Here is a 22,993-nt window from a genome sequence, read left to right as displayed (position 1 = left end):
GCATATTTACTGAAAACTTGTTACAACATATATTACTCATACCACCTCGCGGTATGGGAGCGTGCGGCAGAGCGCTCTTTGACAACGTTTTTTGAAATAGCTGTATATCTACATTGGCCGTGGCGCCTACCCATTGTGCGCGGTTTACGCACTTTCACAATGAACTATTCGAAGTGGGGTTATTTGGGGTCATCTCTTTCGCTTTTAATAACAATTCTAATTCTAATTCATTTGGCTATTCCATCATTTCATAGTAAGATCATTTATTATATCTACATTTAAAATACCACGTACCTCGTATTAATGGAAATACGTTTTTAATCGTTTTATATAATATTCTCTAGAATAAAGAATCAAACCTGACAAAATGTTTAACGGCAAATTAAATCCAGTAATCTCCCCCACCGCCTAATACACACGGAGGGAATAAATTTGTCATTTTAGCCCCTCAAGGAATACTCACACTCACACCCCTGGAAATATTTCAATATTTTTAAAATTTGAAGCCAATAGGCCTATTTTCGTGGGTTGTGGGTTGTGGGTGGGGGGGGGGGGGCTCTAAAGTCGAAGTTATTTCATAAAGTCAAACAAAATAAGCTTGCAGATAGAAACGAGCTAGTACAAACTTGAGCCATCACTGAGAGCGTACAATTGGTTGACTTCCTTGAGTTAAACATTTACCCGTCTCTATTGAGTTGCTTATCCAGTGCAGGACAAATTATGAGGAAATAATTAGTAGGGGCGTGACTGTGCCCCCCCCCCCCCCAAAAAAAAATATATATATATAGATATTGGCTGAAGAAATCTTATTAAAGACGAAAATTTGGCAGGTCGGATTCAAGTTATTGGTGTATTAGATATTGGCTATATATTGATGACTCTGCTACGGCCACTCTGAAGTGGCTTCCAAGTGTTGGCGGCTGTCTAGATACTATTGGCCGGCTTAGACACTACTGAGTAACTCAAAGGCTCGAACTCGTCTTGGAATAGCGGCCCACTGCATTATGGGCTAGCGAAGCGGCGTGCAGTGCTTGTAGCTATGGTTGCAGAATAACCTCCTCTGTGAAGAGATACGATCGAAGGAGTTAAAGATCCCAGTTAGCCGATAAAAGTTGGATACTTTACCCATACTTTTTATTTTGCAAAGATTCAAAAAGGCGGTTGACAGAAACTATTTAAGTTTACATCAATGTAGGAGTCCCCTTCCTTGAGAGACAACGGTAACGGTCCAATGTATGACAACGTAGGAGGGATCGAGTAAAACCACGGAAAACAATATTTTTACACCAATATTTACTAATGTATAAAATGGGGGTATTTTTCATGGAATATATCTTGGAATTATCTGGGAAAATTTTATTGTTACAGTGAGGACACAGAAAGCTGGCCATGCTGAACAACTTTGACCAATCAGATTTGGCTTGTACACCGTAAACATTAAAAAAATAAGTGCCTGCCAATCAGGTTAGGGTGTTCCCACGCTCAATCTAAAGACAAAAATGATCGACTACGCGTACGTAGTTTCCCGGCGTTTCTCATTGGCTGAACTTTTTTTTCGAAATGTTTACGGTGTTCAAGCCGATTCTGATTGGTCAAAGTTGTTCAGCATGGCCCACTTTCTGTGTCCTCACTGTAATTTTCTCCATATTCTTTTATATAATGGTACGAAGAATATATTCGTAATGTTTTCTATTCCGTGCAACTTTGCGTTTTCTTCTCACCTCGTTTTATTTCGCCGGGAACGGATGATTCGTCCGGTTTGATGCACACAGTGTACATCCAGTGCTGGGTGGCACAACACGTGAACAGGAAAACCACGCAGCATTTGAATACTATCGCCATGGGAAAGCCCTGCAATTTAGACACGTAGATCTTGGCACTGCCTAAAGGCGGAGCTAGCATGGAATATATTTTCGTGTTGCCTGATTTAGGTAGGCTTAGGGGGATATAGGTGTCTGCTGTTCTCATGTTTAGAACGCTTTTTTTAATAAGATTAAATCAAGCAGATGCAAAGGATAGGGCAATGTGCCGTGAATGGGTGGCGCAGTCGCGACAGAGCCTTTCTCTGTATTATTAAGGGGGGGGGGGGGGTAGGCTATGCCATTCCCTGTATAGGAAAGAGGGTAGGTGTCATTTTTTCCCATTTATCTAGACATTTATCATGTCTAGAGAAACAATTACGAACAAGTTTTAGAATAAAAGGCTGGTCTGTAGACGAGGTGGATTCTGGGAAAAATCAACACATAGAATTGTATGTTTTACGCTTGTGAAAACAGAGTATTTAAATTGACGTTTTGAGCCTTAGACCTTTGTCGGAGCAAAAGAGACTTCAGCCGGTTGGGGTAACATGAAGCAAATGCCTTCTCTTTTTCTTATTCTACAATAAGATGGTAAACCCCACCCGGCTTTTGTATCCAACGAAGGGCTAACACGCGCAACGTCAGCGAAACTGCCCTGCTTTTTCAGGCTGAGTTTAAACGTCTATGAGCCGTATTCAATGCAAATAGACCATCTTCATCTTCAATTGTATGAATTTGCATTAAACTTACGGCTCATGGATAATATGACGTTTGAATTTAGCCTCAGAGGCGTAAAACACACCTTTCAACCCAGTGTTGATGTATTTCCCGTCTTTTAAACCTCCTTGATCCATTTAGCTCTTTTTAAAGCATCAGGTTTCCCTTAACATTTGTACATAGTAGAGTCACTATGGTTTGAGATGCTTTGTGACAAAAAGTATTTCTCACAGTCGAGCATACCTGTAATAAGATGACAATGACGATTAGATTCAGAGGTATACGAAACATGTTCATTATTGTCGCCCGCGCTGAAATAACAAAAGAGAGTTAGCACTGCGCATGTACAAATAGTCAGCCAATAAGGGCGCGAGGAAGCAGTCACGTGTCGTGTGACGAGACTTACTCTCTTCAGGCACGTATTTGCCTCTCATTGTCCCCACAGCAGGCCAGAAAATACCTGGAATAAATCAAAACAACAGTGGTACAATCTATACCAGGCACCACAAAACTCCAAACATGTACCACAATACCATGCCGCCTGACCTAACGAGCTAGAGGGTTTTTGGAAGAAGCGACCGAAAAAAAACTACCTTTACGCTAAGCGCTCAATTCTTTACTAGTTTCTATAAGGGCAACTAGAGTTGTACTTCCAAAAAAACAAAAATAAGACTAGAAACTAATTTCTACTTTAGCGAAGACAGTGTTTTCTGCAGCGCGAACACCACCGTTCTGGACAGGTATTTTTTTAGTCGTCAAGTCGTATACGACTAAATCATGCTGTCTAAGTCGGTCTTAAGGTCCCTTTGAGCTCATAGAGTTTTACTGAGCAGATAAGATCGAACTTGTGAGACAAACATCCTCAGCCTCGTCCCCAGGCAATAATTGGTCAGCTCTAACCATTCGGATACAAAATGGCGGACGCTCTAGAAAGTGTGAAATCGAAATGCGACGCCATATAAAAGATGGTCAGGCAGCCTAGAAACCCCTGGGGACGGGGACGAGGCTAATAACTGCTTTAGTCAAATAGAAACAGCTAGCTCGGGAAAACAGGTTCCCGATAGCAGTGAGGTTAAAAAGATCAAGAGAAATGTAAAAATTTTTGATGCGGACTTACCAACACAGCATTCAAATACTAGGAAACCAATAAATATGGACGTCTGGCTCTGAAACAAAAACAGTACACGTGGCCACAGTGTTCTATAAAGAGCGATGGAGGAGGGGTATATAATAATGCATAAATACTGTTTGGAGACAATTCAAAGCCAGTCAAAGGCTTTACAATCATGAACCCACAAAAACGTTGAAATTTTCTTGAGCGGTTAGTCTCTCGCGCAGCTGTCCTCGCAACGCCTCCCTCCCCACGGAGGCTTTGCGTGACCGAAACAAACGACGGCTGCGCGGGCGCGGGCGCTATGACAACAAAGAAAATTTAAAAAATTAGGCAAAGTTCAACCGTATTTGCCAAGAGTTGCAAATAAAAGTGACGCAAGCGGCTTTGTTAATTTTCCGCATTGAGCACCATGCGCGTACACCCCTATGTTCATTTGGTGGACAAAAAGTGGGTCATTTCTTATTAAGGAATCTTCAAATACTATGCTTTTTCCATATGATACCTATGACGGCGCACCCCCCCTCGGCCAATCCTGGGTACGCGCCCGAACACTGCTCATGTTACCCACTGAAAAATTAAATATCACATCCGCTTTAAAGATCACGGTAGCGCGCGTCGCACCTTTACACGGGCAGTTTAAATAATCGGCAAATGACTCAGAACTAGTCTCTAGGGAACTGAAAGTCAGAGCTCGAGTTCCAGTGGAGTAATTTATTAGGGAATTTGCCATTAGATCTATTTAGACTGACCTGTGGAGAGATGATCGGAACTGCCAGGGACATTGCAGCAATTGCGAACACAAATCTGCAGCAGACAACAACACATTAGGAATAATCCAGGGGGAGGGGGGGGTACACTTTTGTTAATCCATCAATACCTCATGAAGTTCTCTGGAGCGCAAAGCCTGCATATATATCTGAAAATACACGACCCAAGCATAATGGAGACCTAGCAAACAAAGACAAAACTTGTTAAACAGGTAAAACAAGGATAAAACGTTTGCTAAACAGGTAGAGCAAAGAAGAAAAGCTGTCAGAAAAAAAAAAGCTGTAAGAAGTTGCTGTACGAAACTTGATAATTAGATAGAGGTACATAAAAGAGGTGTATTAGATGGAGGTATATAAACACAACATATGAAAAAAATGGAATTCTTCCAATTACGCACCATGTATCCGGCAAATATCCATCCATGTGGAATGGTTTCTTTGGTCTGCTTTGCACCAATTGCAGATGCTGAGAAGTAAAGAAAATAGTGAGATGTAACATTTACATGGTAACAGTACAGGGTGGATTAAAAGTTCGTGCACTTTTTAAAACGCGTATATTTGACCACAAACCTTATTTCCATTTAAAAAAAACTTTTTTCTAGTTCAAATAAGTAACGAACATTCGTTAATATTTTTTAAGAAGTCCTAAGATCTTGAAGAGTTTAACTTTTTCCCGTCAAATGCTACGCGCATGCGAATTCCGAAAGCAACATTTCGCGCTATTTTTGTTGTTGTGAAAAGAGAGTTCTATTTGCCGAGGCTTCACGAGCATCAGGAGCGTTAGAAACGTAAAATGGAAGAAAAGTGACAAATTCTAGAGCCCAGGCAGCAATTTTGAGGTCATCAGGCTATTCGTTTAGAGAAATAGCACGCAAATAGCTAAAATTATCCAAAGGTCGGAGCGCTGCGCCAAGAATTGGTGTATACGATTTTGTTGACAATGCCAGAATGGGGAGCCCAGCAGTTCTGACAAAAGTCGTCCAAAATACAATTATCAAAGCAATACACAAGCGAGGAGATTCGAGGAATTCTAAGATCAGCTACTAAAACAAGGGTGTTCAGTGCGAATCGAAACATAACATTCATACAAAACAGAGCTCCTGTTCACAAAGCTAAAGTTACTTATCAAATGTTGCCAACAAAACTTGCCAAATTCCATAGAAAGTGTGACAGAAAGTGTTTAGAGTTTTGAACAAGTCAAGTTACAGTGATCCATCGCCGACGACGATAAAATAACTAAAGAGGTACCTCCGTTCTTGGCGAAATGTATCAGTAGATATATTACAGGGACTTTTTCACTTCACACCCAAGCGCATAAAAATTGTAATTAAGAACAAAGACGGCCAGCTCAGGCTATTGATTTTTCGTATTTACAATAAAGTATTTTAATCATATGCAGCACTTGTCATGCTGCTGTTTTGTAAGACTTGTGTTTTTTACTCTATTAAAAAAGTGCGCGAAGTTTTGATCCACCCTGTATTATAATCAAAGCGACCAATCCCAAACACAATATATTTGTGTCATGAACCAGGCCTACCAGGTGTTAGTGCTGGGGTCCACTCCAAGACGAAAGTGTACATGGATCCTTCAAACAGAGACTGGATCAGACCAAGACACAACACTTTGGAGTCTGCAAGAAACATAGCACAATAAACTATAAGCCCAAGGCTATGCCAGGCGCGTACACAGGGGGGTGCGCAGGCATGCGCGTGCATCCCCCCCCCCCTTGGCGGCAAAAAGTGGGTCATTTCTTATTAAGGAATCTTAAAATAAAGTACTATGCTCTTTCCATATGGTAGCTATGACTGCGCACCCCCCCCCCCCCCCCCCCCTAAGCCAATCCTGGGTACGCGCCTGTATGCTATGCCATTAAAAAATAATAAACATACCAACAAAGGAGCAAAGTAGAGATCCTTTATGTGTGTATGTGGACAGTGCTGAATAACGTATGCGCATGCGCGTGGTCTGGCGAAAACAAGCACAATCGTAGTGTTGAATCGTTCGAGAAAAGGTACGAAAGGCTGACTTTAGTCGCTGATTTGACTAACTGTACAGCATTAAAACTATATTGTATAAAAGGTGAAAGATTTGTGTGACAATAAGGGCGTCATAAAGAAAATTATAGCCTTAGGTTTGGTCTAGTTTTCTTAGCATTCGCCAAAATGTGACAGTTCGCCGGTAAAATGCCGCCATTTCAAAACAAAAAGGCTGGTTTAACCGCGCGGTACTGGAACTAGTTTTGCGTTTTTCAGCACTGGCGTGTCTGTGTATTTATGTAATGTATCCAAATCAACATAAAGAAATAAAATATGATATAGAAATATTAATAAATTAAATGTCTTCATTATGATATATACATAACATGTGATTAGAATGCCTTGAAATCTTATCAAAATGAATTTTAAGGAAGATGAAGGAGCTTTGGGTAAGTGAGAAGTTACCACTATACCCCTTCGTATTGCTTTTAATCCACTTCCTAGTGATTTGGCAAGATTCCCGGATGTGTCGCCATAGTTTTCAGTCCAGGTTGTGAACACCACACCACTGACTAAAACCAGTAGAACCACGGAGAGTGTAAACGGTGCCCTGGGATATTGGAAGGAAAGAAGAAGGTCTTTTACTTTTATTACAGTTACTACAAAATGAGTCAAGGCTTAATCAAACAGAGATGTGAGTTGACATGGCAGATATATGTGAGAGCTTATCGACGTTTGGCCGTGAACTATCACACCCCCTTATTAGGGGCGTAGCCAGGATTTTTAACAGGAGGGGGCCCAAAGAGGCCCATTAGACATTTTCTCCTGTAATTTAGGTAATGTCACATACATTTACTGTATTTTTGGCTACTGAAAGGGTCCCCCCTTGGCCCCTCCCCCCTGCTCATTCACATTGAACATGTTCAAACTTGATGTGAGAGTTAGATTTGATCCTGTAAATAAAAGTTAATGAGAGTATTGCGTTCAACAGTTTTCTAGATCCTGTAGTCAAATAATTAAATGTGCAGTTTCTTTGATGAAGGTGTCCATTCTCGTCAACTCCTCTTAAAGACTGTTTTATTTCAACTATTGGGAGCTAGACTCTTATCAACTCTCATCTCAAACAAATCAAGGCTTTGTGCTTTTTGACTTACACAAATCCAAATGTGTCGGCCACGGCCTGTGCAACTAGACCAGCTCCAATAGCAACGATGGAGTTGCCAAGAACAGCATGAGAGAAGACCACTGAAAGCAGATCCCTGCGGAAGCCTCTCTGTGGAAAAAAGACATGGACGTCTCATGGCAAGCCCCAAAGATTCATATTTAAAGAGGTTAACTTACCTTACCCATGATGCATTGCTACAACAACAGCCAAAATAAAAACATTTGTCCAAATTCTTAGGCTTATTTGTTAGTAGAATTACATAAAAACAATTGGAAGTCTCAAAATGTCACAGCAATGCCTCTAAACAAGGACTATAATGGTGAAATCAGTAACAATGCAATGCATTCAGGGAAGGGTTGGTTGGGTGAAATAGACCATCTGTTGCATTCAGGGAAGGGTTGGTTGGGTGAAATAGACCATCTGTTGCATTCAGGGAAGGGTTGGTTGGGTGGAATAGACCATCTGTTGCATTCAGGGAAGGGTTAGTTGGGTGGAATAGACCATCTGTTGCATTCAGGGAAGGATTGGTTGGGTGAAATAGACCATCTGTTGCATTCAGGGAAGGGTTGGTTGGGTGAAATAGACCATCTGTTGCATTCAGGGAAGGATTGGCTGGGTGGAATAGACCATCTGTTTCATTCAGGGAAGGGTTGGCTGGGTGGAATAGACCATCTGTTGCATTCAGGGAAGGGTTGGTTGGGTGAAATAGACCATCTGTTGCATTCAGGGAGGGTTGGTTGGGTGAAATAGACCATCTGTTGCATTCAGGGAAGGGTTGGTTGGGTGAAATAGACCATCTGTTGCATTCAGGGAAGGGTTAGTTGGGTGAAATAGACCATCTGTTGCATTCAGGGAAGGGTTGGTTGGGTGAAATAGACCATCTGTTGCATTCAGGGAAGGGTTGGTTGGGTAAAATAGACCATCTGTTGCATTCAGGGAAGGGTTGGTTGGGTGAAATAGACCATCTGTTGCATTCAGGGAAGGGTTGGCTGGGTGGAATAGACCATCTGTTGCATTCAGGGAAGGGTTGGTTGGGTGAAATAGACCATCTGTTGCATTCAGGGAAGGGTTGGTTGGGTGAAATAGACCATCTGTTGCATTCAGGGAAGGGTTGGTTGGGTGAAATAGACCATCTGTTGCATTCAGGGAAGGGTTGGTTGGGTAAAATAGACCATCTGTTGCATTCAGGGAAGGGTTGGTTGGGTGAAATAGACCATCTGTTGCATTCAGGGAAGGGTTGGTTGGGTAAAATACACCATCTGTTGCATTCAGGGAAGGGTTGGTTGGGTGAAATAGACCATCTGTTGCATTCAGGGAAGGGTTGGCTGGGTGGAATAGACCATCTGTTGCATTCAGGGAAGGGTTGGTTGGGTGGAATAGACCATCTGTTGCATTCAGGGAAGGGTTGGTTGGGTGAAATAGACCATCTGTTGCATTCAGGGAAGGGTTGGTTGGGTGAAATAGACCATCTGTTTCATTCAGGGAAGGGTTGGCTGGGTGGAATAGACCATCTGTTGCATTCAGGGAAGGGTTGGTTGGGTGAAATAGACCATCTGTTGCATTCAGGGAGGGTTGGTTGGGTGAAATAGACCATCTGTTGCATTCAGGGAAGGGTTGGTTGGGTGAAATAGACCATCTGTTGCATTCAGGGAAGGGTTAGTTGGGTGAAATAGACCATCTGTTGCATTCAGGGAAGGGTTGGTTGGGTGAAATAGACCATCTGTTGCATTCAGGGAAGGGTTGGTTGGGTAAAATAGACCATCTGTTGCATTCAGGGAAGGGTTGGTTGGGTGAAATAGACCATCTGTTGCATTCAGGGAAGGGTTGGTTGGGTGAAATAGACCATCTGTTGCATTCAGGGAAGGGTTGGTTGGGTGAAATAGACCATCTGTTTCATTCAGGGAAGGGTTGGCTGGGTGGAATAGACCATCTGTTGCATTCAGGGAAGGGTTGGTTGGGTGAAATAGACCATCTGTTGCATTCAGGGAAGGGTTGGTTGGGTGAAATAGACCATCTGTTGCATTCAGGGAAGGGTTGGTTGGGTGAAATAGACCATCTGTTGCATTCAGGGAAGGGTTGGTTGGGTGAAATAGACCATCTGTTGCATTCAGGGAAGGGTTGGTTGGGTGAAATAGACCATCTGTTGCATTCAGGGAAGGGTTGGTTGGGTGAAATAGACCATCTGTTGCATTCAGGGAAGGGTTGGTTGGGTGAAATAGACCATCTGTTGCATTCAGGGAAGGGTTGGTTGGGTGAAATAGACCATCTGTTGCATTCAGGGAAGGGTTGGTTGGGTAAAATAGACCATCTGTTGCATTCAGGGAAGGGTTGGTTGGGTGAAATAGACCATCTGTTGCATTCAGGGAAGGGTTGTGTTATGGTATACCTGTTGAATTTGCTAGTTAACAGGCCATGCGCAGCAGGGCTTGTAGTCAACAGAACACGAATAAAACATGGTGTAAGAAGCGGGATTTCGCAAAGCAAAAAGGCCTCCCAGCAAGCCAAGAGGGCAAGAAGACTAAAATAAGTGTTCATATGCAACGGGCATTTATTTTTATCTGTAAAGTGATTTTGGCAATTATTTCGGCACATTTGCCGACTACACATAGCCGGCATCTTGGATTTTACAGATCGCATTGGATCTTCTCAAACATGGCAAAGTCGCTTCCAATGCCCCAACTCATCGAAATGCAGGGAGATATGGCCACCAACTGGGAAATATTCAAAGACAGCTGGGAAAACTATATTATCGCGACAGAATTAAACAAGAAATCGGATACAATCGTGGTAGCGACTCTCTTGACAGTCATGGGCAAAGATTGCTACAGAATTTACAAGAATTTGCCCCTCACCAATGATGAACGAAAGTCCCCCACATCTATTCTGGAATAATTAGGTGAAGAATTCCAGTCCAAGAGGAACATTTTATATGAGAGGTACTTGTACTTTTGCACCGTCCAAGAGCCCAGTTAAAGCTTTGACCGTTTCTTGAACAGACTCAGAGATCGCATTGCCACATGCAAGTACACTACTCCTTAGAATTAAATGTTAAGGGACCGGATTGTATTTGGGGTTAACAACAGTGACACCCGAGAACGCCTTCTAATAGAAAAAAGAACTAGACCTGGACAAAGCAATAAACATTTGTCGCACAAGTGAAATGGCAGTTAGACAGCTTCACAAAATGAAACCAACTGAGACCGTCCACTATACGAAGCAAAACAAGTCCAAATCAAAGCCGTGGCAGATCACAGACTGCAAGTACTGTGGTGACAGCCATGCTGCTGGAAAATGCAAAGCATTTGGGAAGGTCTGCAGTAACTGCAGCAAGAAAAATCACTTCGCTAGAGTTTGTTTTCAGCTTGATACCCGAGCAACATGCAGCACACTATCCCTAAACGACTACAATAAGCTGACCAAGAAGCAACCCGAGCAGTCCCAAACTGAGCTGCGAGCCTACAATCAGTCAACCATCAAACCCATGGGGCAAGTCAAGCTTCACTGCACAGCAAATGGGATCGCAAGAAAGGTTCACTTCCAGGTAATCAAAGAGGCACCAACGTCATCACTGTCAGGCAGAGTCTGCGAAGCACTTTTAAGTGCCTAAAAGCTTCTTGAATTCAACGAAGAATGTGTCCACCAAATCGAGCCAGGTCCAAAAGAACCCCTGACAAAACAGCATGTCTTACATGACTACAAGGATGTCTTTAGTGGACTTGGAAGGCTGCCGGGTACATACCACATAGAAACAGATCCAACTGTGAAACCCAAGCAGATCAATCCCAGGCGCATCCCTATCCCAGTACAGGATGAACTGAAGAAGATTGAGGATCTTGAGGAAATGGAAGTAATCGCTAAAGTAACTACCCCAACGCCATGGATAAGCATCATGGTGGTAGTCCGACAACCAAACAAGCTACGAGTACGCCTAGACCCATCGGAGTTGAACAAGGCCATAATCGGAAACCATTATCCAACTCCAACTATTGAAGAAGTGTCACCTAAACTGACCAACGCCAAGGTATTCCCAGAAGTCGATGCAAAAGATGGATTTCTGCAAGTTGTCTTGGACGAGACATCAAGCTACCTCACAACATTCTAGACACCTTATGGCCGCCCCAGAAGAGTTCCAGCGCAGAATCAATGAATGTATTGAAGGCCTTCCAAACATCGCAGCAGTCCATGATGACATCATCATCTATGGAACGGGTGAAACAGAAGAAGAAGCAATGGCATGTCATGATGCAGCTCTCAAAGACCTACTGGATAGATGCAGAGAACACAACCTGAAGAAGCTCAAATTCAAGTTGGACAGGGTGACCTACTTAGGACATGTCCTCAGCGCAGAAGGAATCTCTGCTGATCCAGAAAAAGTGGAAGCCATTTGTGAGATGCAGCAGCCTGTTAATATTGCAGGCGTCAAGCGCTTCATTGGTGTTGTCACTTACTTGTCCAAATTCCTTGCCCAGCTAAGCACGGTAGCAGAACCTCTCAGGCTTCTGACTGACAAGGGCGCAGTGTTTGACTGGCTACCACAGCACCACGAAGCCTTTGAGAAGATCAAGATGATGATCACCAAAGCACCGGTATTACACTATTATGATGTCAACAAAGAGGTAACCATTGAAAGTGACAGCTCCAACGTAGGCTTGGGGCAGTCATTACACAAGAGAGACACCCCATTGCCTATGCCTCTAGAGCTCTCACTCAGACTGAGCGCAACTATGCTCAAACAGAGAAAGAGTGCTTAGCAATCATGTATGCAACTGAACGTTTTGAACACTACATTCTAGGCAAAGAGAATGTCCTGAGAATGTCCAATGAGTCCTTACAGATCACAAGCCCCTCGTCACGATCTTCAAAAAGCCCATCCTTACCTGCCCCAAGCGTCTGCATCTACAGAAATTCTCGCTTGCTGTATAGTACAAGCCTGGGCCCACGATGTATCTCAGTGATTCCCTTTCCCGCGGAACACTAACGCTCGACCATGCACGTCCAGACACACCAGCCTATCAGATATTCCAGATAAGTGAAGAAGAGAAGATACCAGAAGAAATTGAAGATATCGATATGCAGAAGTCGATGTTTGTGACTGACGAACGACTTGACAACATCAGACGAGAGACAGCCAAAGATCCCTCACTCCAAACCTTGATGACAGTCACCAAGCAAGGTTGGCCAGAAAACAAAGCTGAAGTTCCCACTTGTATCCGTGAATACTGGCCATACAGAGATGAACTATCAACTCAGAACGGACTTGCCTTCAGGAGAACCAGGATCGTCATTCCTACAACAATGAGAACCGAGATGACAACACGAGCACATGCGTCACACCTAGGTATCCAGTACACTACAAATACAGCTAGAGACATCATGTATTGGCCAGGCATGTCAGCTGACCTTACAGAAGCAGTACAGCGATGCTCCACCTGTCAAGAAATGCAACAAGCACAGCAGAAAGTGCCAATGATGACACATCCCATACCTCAGCTACCATGCCAAGCAGTTGCCAGTGATTGCCTGGAAGTGCAAGGCGAACACTACTTGGTCCAAGTAGACCTGTACTCTGACTACATAGAACTAGTTCAGCTCCCAGACATGTCATCTAAAACTCTCATCCAGCAGATGAAACCGATATTTGCAACCCACGGGACACCAGCAGTTCTTATATCAGACAAAGGAACCAACTACAGTTCACAGGAATTCCAAGAGTTCACCATGGCATGGGAAATATATCACGTAACTGTAAGTCCTCATCACCACAAGTCTAACGGGAAGGTGGAGTCGGCGGTGGAGATTATGAAGAGAATCATCATCAAGGCCAAGAAAGACGGCTCAGACCTGTGGAAGTCACTATTGGAATAGAGAAACTCACCAACTCCAGGAACATCCAGGTCACCAGCACAACGACTTATGGCCCGCCGAACCAGATCTATGTTGCCTTGCAGCCAGGCGCTGTACAAGCCCGAAGTACAGGCAGCGGTGACAGAACAGATCATCCAAAAGCGCAAGCAGGCCAAACACTATCATGATCGCACAGCGAAGTCACTGCCTAGTCTTGTTGTTGGTTAACCAGTAAGGGTGAAGGAACATCCACAACAGGTTCATAGCAATTGGAAGGCAGGGACAGTGGTTGCCATGGCAACAACGCCACGCAGTTACGTTGTATAAGTCAATGGCAGGACGTATCGCAGAAATCGGGTATATTTGCGAGACGCTCAACCTGACCTATCAGCTGCACAAGACCATTCTGCTCTAGAGCCAAGCAATGAAGAAACAAAGTATTCAGGAATGTCTACCTGAAGTCCAGCACCAAAACCAAGTGGTCCAGGTCCATTAGACGCCATGGCACCTGTACTTACAGAACCAGTAGTCACACGATCAGGACGAGTTGTGAAGCCTCCACAAAGGCTGATCAATGCTCAGTCATAGTTTACAACGTAGTGACTTTTAAATGCCAGACATAAACTTTGTTTTTTGAAACTGACTTATAGTTATAGTTACTGTTTAGTCTACAACTATGTTTAATGTTTGTTATGGAATACCTGTTGAATTTGCTAGTTACCAGGCCATGCGCAGCAGGGCTTAGCTTTTAGTCAACGGAACACGAATAAAACAGGTTGGTTGGGTGAGATAGACCCTCTGAGATAGAGGGTGAGATAAAACCTCTGTTGCATTCTGGGAAGGATGGGTTGGAGCCTCTATTGCATGCTGGGAAAATGGAGTTGGACCTCCTGTTGCATTAAGGGAAGGGTTGGTTGTTTCCTGTTGCATTCTGGCAAGGTTGCATTGGACGAGTGTGATACAGACACCCCTAAAACTTCTACATCCAAAATCCTGTTTCTCTCTGTTATAAAATTTCTGGAATTTCCATAAGTCCAAAAATTATTTATTTAAAATCACACATAAAACTAGTATCAGCTGTAACTGAGCTATCAAAATTAATCACAAAATTCTTCTTTCCTTACATTTTTTCTTCTTTTATTTATTTGAGAAAAAGAATACACAAGTATCAGGGGCGGATCCAGAAGTTTAAAAAAGGGGGGGCCAAAGCAAAAGTTCCAAGAAAGGGGGGCTTTACTTATTGTTCTCTCGTATATTTCCTTATATTTCTTGTTAGTTTTAAGACAAATGTCTGGAAATAGGGGTGTGGGGCCCCCTTGGCCCCCCTAGATCGGCCCCTGGGTATTACCTTTCCGTGTTCGCATACAAGCCAGGACTCGAAAGCACTGAATAAGATAGATGTTGCGATTCCACCCATGAACCGCCCACACATCAAAATATAGAAGTTTGGGAAATGCTGAAAAAGGAAAAATAACATCTTTCAATCTGTAATAAATATGTATTTCTTCTATAATACAATACAATAAACTTTATTTAAGGGTTTCATATAAACCTTTTACAGTTTTATAATATATGGCCCTCCCTATATCTAAGTACCTATGATAATAATAAAAAAAACATGTAAGACATTTACGGAAATACAAACTAGGGGAAATTTGGAAATTAAACTATACAAGACACTAATAATCTTGATTAAACAACTAAGAACTAACTACAAAACTAACAACAAAACAGGCAGACGTCAACATAGAAACAAGTACAAACAGACAAACATTATTTAACATGCAATAACAATTAACATGAGAATGGATAACTGGTTTTAGGAAGAATAAAGCAAGAAAGTCAAATAAAAAATCTGTTATTTCAACACAATGAGCTTAATTTGCTTTCCAAACATTTTTCTAAATTAAAATTCATCAGATTTCATGCCAAAGAATATAAATTTTCTCACTAATATGCAGAGGTTTTGGGGGAAGCTACATAACAGCAGGCTATTAATATTTTGCATTTTGTGTAAAAGAATGAATGCAGATATATTTTGACCTGTAAGTAAATTGTAAAGTAATTAATCCCTCCACTGGAAGCAGGTAATAGAAAATTTGTTATAACTTTGAGGAGCCCAAGGTAAAAAAAATAATGTACCAATTAATTTTAAGTGATTTTTGAACATTTAAAAAAAAAGGATGCTTATAGGGTCATAGCTGTCAACCCAACTTTGACAGAAATCTTATGAAATTGGGGAAAATACAGTAAACATGTGAAAAGTAATATGTGAAAAAGCCCAGGAGCGCCAATGCGGGTGAATACAGAATGTATGAACATTCTTTCAAAAGTTAGGCTTGTGATGAGTTCCAAAATCTTGTGACACCCTCCTAACTCGGGGGAGTTGACAGCTATTTAAAGAAAAGTGTCTTTTGGAGAATTCAAAATATCAATTTCATTAGCTTTCAATAAAGATATTTCAATGGAAATGCCACAAATGATTACTGACATGTGTATATTTTTTTAAAACATCATGACTTTACCACTGAAGATATTTGGCTGTTTTTTTTTTAATAAAGAGTAAGCTCTTAAGTTTTATTTTCTCATATTTGTACCTACATTACATATTAAATGAGTCTTACCTTACATATACAGTCAAGTCCATAAAGAATTCCATATAGTATACAATTGAATTTTCTTCCTCTGTTGAAAAAAAAAATATTTGTTATTTTATCATCCATTTTATGAAAACTACATTTTTATTTAAAATTACATACAATATCATTTCCTTTCAACTTGAAATTTATCTGCAAAAGAACCATATGAAAACTACATTTTTATGTAAAATAACATAAAATAATATAATGTCTTTTCAACTTACAGTTTATCTGCAAAAGAACCCACTATTGTCCCAAAAATCATGGATGACCCAAATCCAGCTACAAAAAGCTGGTTTATCTGTAGAGGGGTAAGGCCATAGCTTGAGAATAATGCATAGACATGAGGCCCCTGTAACCAGTCTGCCGCTGTGGAAAAAAGAAAATTTTGTAGACAATATGACAAACCCTCTGGATAATGTTTTAGGGAAGCCCTTATAATCTTAGACAGAGAAGATTAAGAACACAACCTACTTTCAAATAAAAGGACCAACAATTTGATATGTGATTGGTAACAGACCTAAAATTAAAAAAAATTGAACAAACCAAAACATGTAAAAAAAGTAAGACAAGCAAACCTTCACTTAGAGGGATACCAACATTACAGATAGAAAAATAACAAGAATGCTTACTGTTCATAAAAAAATATCAAACAGGAAAAAACAGGTTACCTGCCCATGAGGAATTAAATAGTTAGTCCATAATTTTTCCCTCCCCAATAAACACACCCCTTGAATGTTTGGTATATAAATTTTTTTTATCATGTTAAAAATAATTCAATTCAATCAAACAATACAATCATATGGATGTTTAGTCTAGGTAGACTGTTTTCCATCTTGTCTCTAGGGGAAGATAATACATCAAAAGAATGTGTCTTTAACTACAAGGTGTTTGTACAAAATGGATAAATTAAAACGCCTCTGGTTTTAAGTCAAAACAATCCTTGTTGTTTAGTCTTTTAATAAACTTGTACTTACTTGTAACCATCTTTTTATTATAGTTGGTACTAGTGAGAAAATAGGAAAAGCTTTCATGGAGTAGATTTAATAAAGCCCAAGGCTCAAGACATTTCCAACATTTTTATTTGCTATTTTTTTTGTTAAAGAGAGAATATCCAGGGTTATTTTCTCATCTAGAAAGAATGAAAATGGTGATTTATCTTGCAACTAGATAATTAAGTCTTAGGCCAAACATTGTTGTAGAAACTCACAGCAACCAGACATGAAAATGGTTAACAAATAAAGAAAAAAATAATGAGTGATTCTATTTCGTTTCAATGCCCGAATTAAATGAAGACATAAGAGCACTGCTTACTTCACCCTATCATTATCAACGGGTCATAGATCAATGTAGAGTAAATTTCAATGCTCACGACACTAATGAATTACCATGAACAGTCGAATTCAGCGTACACATATACAACACTAAGTACTATACAGTACTGTATTAACATGTGTTGTTTAATATATTTTTGTGGAGGGTTTTTTGTAATCATGAGTGAATTCGTTGAGGGATTACCTTGCGCTAGTAAGTACACGATCAAGTAAGACCTCTGAAAGGCTTGGAACCCTGGGTCGCTGGAAGCCTGCTGTTTATCGCTTGTGATGTAGTAAAATATAGTGGTCACTATGACAAGCACAACGAATGCTTGTATAAAGACCGCCATCTTGGATTCCCAGGTCCTTTAGTACCCAGACTTTCAAAAGGTCACTCGGTCACCTACTGTCTCGATTGCCACGTTTCTCAAGTTTTACCTCTTCCCGGTATCGAAAGAATTTAATCACCGAGGACTGATTAAGAGTTTGTTGACAGCTGTCAAGTTTGGTAACCATTTTTTGTCACTTGTACCCGCTACCATTTAGAAAACGCACTGGTGACTATGGTGACCCTTTAATTCATTTTACCCGCCAAATACAGTCGACCGCTTGACAGTGTTCGCAGTTACGTTCGTAATCTCTCTCTCTCTCTCTCTCTCTCTCTCTCTCTCTCTCTCTCTCTCTCTCTCTCTCTCTCTCTCTCTCTCTCTCTCTCTCTCTCTCTCTCTCTCTCTCTCTCTCTCTCTCTCTCTCTCTCTCTCTCTCTTTGTTCTCTGTTCTCTGTATCTCTCAGACAGACGAAAAAAATAGCCAAAAAACAATTATAATTAAAATACAATTCAGAAGGTTATTAAAAATGCAAAACGAGGCAACAGTCTTGAATTCAATGGGTCTGCTTTCAAAAGATTTCATTGTCTGCATTATATAATTTTTTCCGCACAAAAAAAAATCTAAAAAAAAATTTCCGAGGCTGCTAGACTGGAGTATAGCTACCCATCCCCCCCCCCCCCCCCCCTCCTCCCAGCCCCACTCCACTCCCCCTTTGGATCCGCCACTGGATTGAACATGCTGGTGTATAAAATATTTTTGTGTGAAAAGCAAGGGTCGGATTTGTTCAATGCAGTATTTCGGTGGGGTGGGTAGGTGGGTGGGTGGTGGTATAAAACTAAGTCTAAATAACATAATTTATAAACTCGAAACTGGCATGGACAAAATCCCAAACGTTACGCACGCAAACGTGACCTGTCCACATCGTATTTTCAGTTTCATGAAGCATATCACAAATGAAAGCAAAAAGGCTTGGTTATTATAGAAAAGCAGGAAAACATGTTTTCCTGAGAAAGCTCAGCTCCATCAAGTGCAGGAAAAAATCATCCAAAATGTCTGATAGGAGTGGTTTGAATCTATCGCCTTCTCGAGTGTTGAACGGATCTGATCTATTGCCAAGTGTTTGTGAGTGTGAGTGTGACTCGCCATTAGGTGTCGTGGTACTAGCCGTGTTGCTTACCATCGAGACTTTGCTGTGCTGCTACCTCGTGTACCCGTGGGTTAAAAAGCACTTGGCTGAATGGAGGTGAGTAGTTTCTCTTGTATTTTAAAACCAAAAATCATGTTCTAGCCTTTTTAAGGAAATGGGGAGAATAGGGGACTCTCCAAAAAAGTAGACGGGATGATTGTCCCAGGGTATAAAATTTTCCCATCCTTGGGGTGTTGAAGGATTTTTTCGATTCTGCTATCCAGGTATAAAATTCGATTAACTCTATTACTGATCCCAAGGGGGTGTCTAACGTTTTTATCCGATCAGGGGTGAGAATTTCTGTTTACCACACACACGCCCAAGGTTCCATCCCTTAGGGTTAAAATCAATTTTGCCGACGATCACCCCCGTCGGGAAGTGTAGAGGTAGGAAATAACGCGCGGAAAAATCACGCGATGGAAAAGGGAAGTTAGCGGGAAAAAGAGAGCATTGACTTCGACTCCGGTTGGTTGGCCCCTTTGTTCATGATTGTATTGGGTAGGAAAAGTTTCTAAATGGATCTAGCGACCCATTACCAGAGCTGAGAATGCCGATTCACTTTATTTTAAATCGGCATCCTCAGCTTTATACCGAAACTTGTGGGAGCCCGCTAACGCAGCATTCCTTGCGTACAACAGGTCAGCGGTAAGACGATCCTCGCAAAGCAATACCACAGTCCCTAGAAGCCTCAACCCAGCCTTGCTCGCCAAAATAGTGCAGTGTACCCGTGAGAGAAATTTGACGAATCCTATATATCAAATCAGAGGGAAAATTCACAACCATTCTCCATCAGTTAAACTACCTCATTCTATTGTAAGAAATTTCAGAGTGATATTTCATCGTGCGAGGAAAATTGACAAAAATATACCCGAGGAGGAAGGGGAGAGGTTTGAAGTTACTGAGGGGGGGATCGGCCAGGAGCTGATGTACGCCGAGCCGTACGAAGAGACTGCAGTTTGTGCGAATGAGGATGCAAGCATTCCAACAGACAAAATCAACCATTATTATTATATTGGTGACAAATCTGACCCGTCAAAGATATCAGTTCCCTCAGACGAGAGCCATGGAGCAGATGGTGCCGTTCGTGGAGCATCAAGTCCAACACAGGTCATGCTGGAGGGACGCAAAGAGGCAGGAGCCAGGGTCGAGGTCCATTATTACCATACTTTAGAGCCCACTAATGAAAATACAAAAACAGACCATATGCGCAAGGCATCACGGGTATGCTCGATCGAGGACCTGGAAATGGAAGAGTTGTAATGGCCTGGAAACATCTATCTATACTTGGCAAAGTATTAGTTATAAGCAGGAAAAAAAACTAGACTTGTTTGATTCGCTAGCCTTTTTTACAACCATCTCTTGCTCTGTTGTTGTGTTAGGCACACAAGTCTCGAACCTCTTCTCGGCTTTTTCCTCAAGTGGATTTAAAACAGGCGGAAGTGATGTCAGCAAAATTAATCTTAATCCTAATAGATAGCACATTGGGAGTCGTCGAAGCAATTTCTAACCCTTTAGAGCTGGAAGTATTTAATACTCTTGAATTGTGGTTTACTGTAAAATAGGTTAAAGAACACCAATAGCGTGTGAAACCTCCTATGGGGATTGAATCGGGAGGTGGAATTTTATGGCCTAAGAGATTAGACGATCAATTACTACTTTTATGGAAAAATCACCCAGTTATTTTACGCTCCCCTGGACTATCAATTCACACAAAACACCCATTTCGATCGGCTAATTTAAGCAAGTAAAATTCAATATCAAATATCGTAGATGAAGCAAATAAAAATATAGGAATTTCGTAAATAAATATAATTACACCAAGATCGTTGTCTTAAATCATCGCGTCGAAAGATTAAATTATGTGGTTTGAAAAATCAATTTCTTTTAAAATTTTACCATTGCACCCTGGGTTGTTTGAAAGGACCGCCAACAATAACTGCATGATAAAAACAATAGCACAACCGGACTTACAACAGGTCGATAAAAACATAAAATCCGGTCACCATTTCAACACATTCCTAATTAATAGCAAAACTACTTGTCTATCAGTTGATTTTATCGTCTGGTAGACATCATTACCACGAAGCCTTGGAAGGTAAGACTTGTTAGATACACGCCTCCTTTAATTTACTTATCAAGTGTCAAATCAAATTCAATGAATTAGCACAACATAACTAATTGGTATTTTCTTTTCCTAACAACATTTGAAAACAGGTATTTAAAATTAATTGTTACTTAAAAAAACTAGCTTTAAAGTATTGCACTTTAATGTTGACATATATAGGCATGCAGTCTATATTACATCCTATTAGATTCAATTCTATGAAGAAGAAGAAAGACTGATCGAACATGAAAGAACTGTTTTTGTTTTTTCCAAGTTTGACAGAGTTTGTCAGTTGGATAATGGGTAAATACTTATCTTTTGGCCATTGTTTTTCACAATAGGAAGTGATTAAAAAAAAAGAACAGATATATCAGATGGTCAGACTCCCTTTGGTGGCACGTGGATAATTTTGTCAAAACATGAGTGCTGTTCTTTCCGAAACCGAGGAGTAACTTTTGAATGACCGTGTAAAAAGTAAATCAAGCAACACCAAAACTTTGGCTTTAATTTCAAATGTTATTTTCAAGACATGCAGCTTTGGTGCAAAAAGATAATCAAGCTCCATGATTTCACTATAAATTTCGGTCTGTTCGCCGACAACCCTGGGTGTTTTGCCGACGTTAATTGCAGGATATCGATTGCCACAAACATGTTTTATAATTTTAACTAAACTAAAACCTTTCTTTTATTTAACTGTTTAAAGCGGCATCACAAGAAGATATCACAAATTATGTTTTTTTCACTTGTTTTGTTGTCAACTATTTGTAACTTTTTACATGTTTCGAATTTGATAATGCGCGCCTCAGTCGATTCGCAAAGCAGTAACTTACAAACAAAAATGATCTGGATCTCACGAGCTTTTATTAGATACTAGTTGTTTGGGGTAATCTTAGCAGTAAAGTCGAACATCGCGAGTTTGAGATTACATTCATGTCGACTCGAGTTCTATTTATGCGGCTTCTTGTCACTTGAGTTTGAGAATATTTTCTTGCGCCTCATGGAAAGGTGGCCCGTTTGCAAAGCAAATAAATAATCTGGATCTCATCGCGGATTTAGCACATTTTTTATTATGATTGTGTTGTTCATAGCGGCTTGATGTTGATTTGAGTTTTTATATCAAAACACAACAGGTACTTTATAGCAAACAACCTTTCACTGCAGTGTAGTCTTTTGCATTGTAAAAATAACGACTCTCATTTTGACGAAAAGTCGTGTCGGTGAAACAGCTACTGTCGGCGAATTGGTTAGTCGGCAAAACTGTTTTGTGGGCGAAACCACATGATACCATTTCACTTATATTCTGTTGTTGGTGCTTTCTTTAATTGGCAAAACCTGCTCTTACGAGTTAAAGATCCAAACCATGCATTCACTGGCCTCTGTTGCCTACATCTAAGCAAAATATTAGTTTGTGAAAATGATAATAGCTTAAAGCGGCATTCCAGTTTACGACAGGTCGATTAAAGTCCATATAACCTTTCAGAGTTAATAGACTTTGTCAATTCTTTTTATTTTCATCTTCCAAATGGTATGTGGTTCGTATGGACCCTATAAAACACGCGTTTGCGCGAATAACTCAAATCTGTAATATTGTGTTATTTTGGTCCAGTCATTTGTGACGTAGATCGAGATGTCAACCAAATTACACGATAAAACATATGCGCGCGCTAAACCGGTTCCCGTCTTCATGTCTCCTTAGTTATTGCTGAAGAACGTTGTGTGATTACAACTTTTACCGTCATCTTTATATCTCAACCTGGTAGTCAAATGATTATTTAACTTCAGAAAACAAATCTGCAAAAATTTAGCAGATATTTTTTAGTCATTGAATTGTTTTTGCATTGTGCGCGCGCTGATTCGCGCTTGATTCGCAAACAAGAATGGCGACATTCTAACGAGGAACGTCGTTTTTGAAACCTACAACAAAACGATATTTTTCTTTTTTCGCATACAATTCTCGACTTTAAATTATTCTTCGCTTCATTGTGGGTAGCATTGCAATAGAAAAAAATCGCCAATATTTTGTGGTATTGCCGTCT

At 40.8% G+C, this 22,993-nt stretch overlaps 2 protein-coding genes across 4 annotated transcripts in view; one reads left to right on the top strand and one right to left on the bottom strand.

The window, feature by feature from the left end:
* Positions 1–246: 246 nt before the first annotated feature.
* LOC5508821 (molybdate-anion transporter) overlaps positions 247–22,993 on the bottom strand; it is a 31,160-nt gene continuing 8,413 nt past the window's right edge. Inside the window, exons 1-15 of one of the 3 annotated variants that reach the window (XM_032377631.2) lie at positions 17,540–17,896; positions 16,246–16,390; positions 16,007–16,067; positions 14,731–14,838; positions 7,528–7,646; positions 6,847–6,983; positions 5,935–6,027; positions 4,796–4,863; positions 4,508–4,578; positions 4,380–4,434; positions 3,634–3,682; positions 2,923–2,976; positions 2,760–2,827; positions 1,722–1,851; positions 247–1,060 (exon numbers count right to left, since the gene is read on the bottom strand). In XM_032377631.2, the coding sequence (XP_032233522.1) occupies positions 1,038–1,060; positions 1,722–1,851; positions 2,760–2,827; positions 2,923–2,976; positions 3,634–3,682; positions 4,380–4,434; positions 4,508–4,578; positions 4,796–4,863; positions 5,935–6,027; positions 6,847–6,983; positions 7,528–7,646; positions 14,731–14,838; positions 16,007–16,067; positions 16,246–16,390; positions 17,540–17,687 (1,329 nt within the window). In that variant the 5' untranslated portion in view covers positions 17,688–17,896 and the 3' untranslated portion in view covers positions 247–1,037. Of the gene's footprint in view, positions 1,061–1,721; positions 1,852–2,759; positions 2,828–2,922; positions 2,977–3,633; positions 3,683–4,379; positions 4,435–4,507; positions 4,579–4,795; positions 4,864–5,934; positions 6,028–6,846; positions 6,984–7,527; positions 7,647–14,730; positions 14,839–16,006; positions 16,068–16,245; positions 16,391–16,692; positions 16,765–17,539; positions 17,897–22,993 lie in introns of those variants that run through there. The other 2 variants (XM_048731822.1, XM_048731821.1) reach the window with 2 other exon arrangements.
* Positions 18,717–20,113, top strand: LOC116621232. Its single transcript, XM_032387276.2, has 2 exons — positions 18,717–18,910; positions 19,492–20,113. The coding sequence occupies exons 1-2, from the start codon at positions 18,717–18,719 to the stop codon at positions 20,111–20,113; spliced, it is 816 nt and encodes a 271-aa protein (XP_032243167.2).

This window comes from Nematostella vectensis, chromosome 8 (assembly GCF_932526225.1).
Source record: "Nematostella vectensis chromosome 8, jaNemVect1.1, whole genome shotgun sequence".
Lineage (NCBI taxonomy): Eukaryota > Metazoa > Cnidaria > Anthozoa > Actiniaria > Edwardsiidae > Nematostella > Nematostella vectensis.
Note: the sequence above shows the minus strand (reverse complement) of the source record. Positions and strands in the feature narration are given on the sequence as shown.

Coding starts and splice junctions, on each gene's coding strand:
- LOC116621232 (XM_032387276.2), top strand. CDS start 18,717: ATGTCTGATAGGAGTGGTTTGAATCTATCGCCTTCTCGAGTGTTGAAC. Junction 18,911..19,491: donor AAGCACTTGGCTGAATGGAG/GTGAGTAGTTTC, acceptor TGCGTACAACAG/GTCAGCGGTAAGACGATCCT.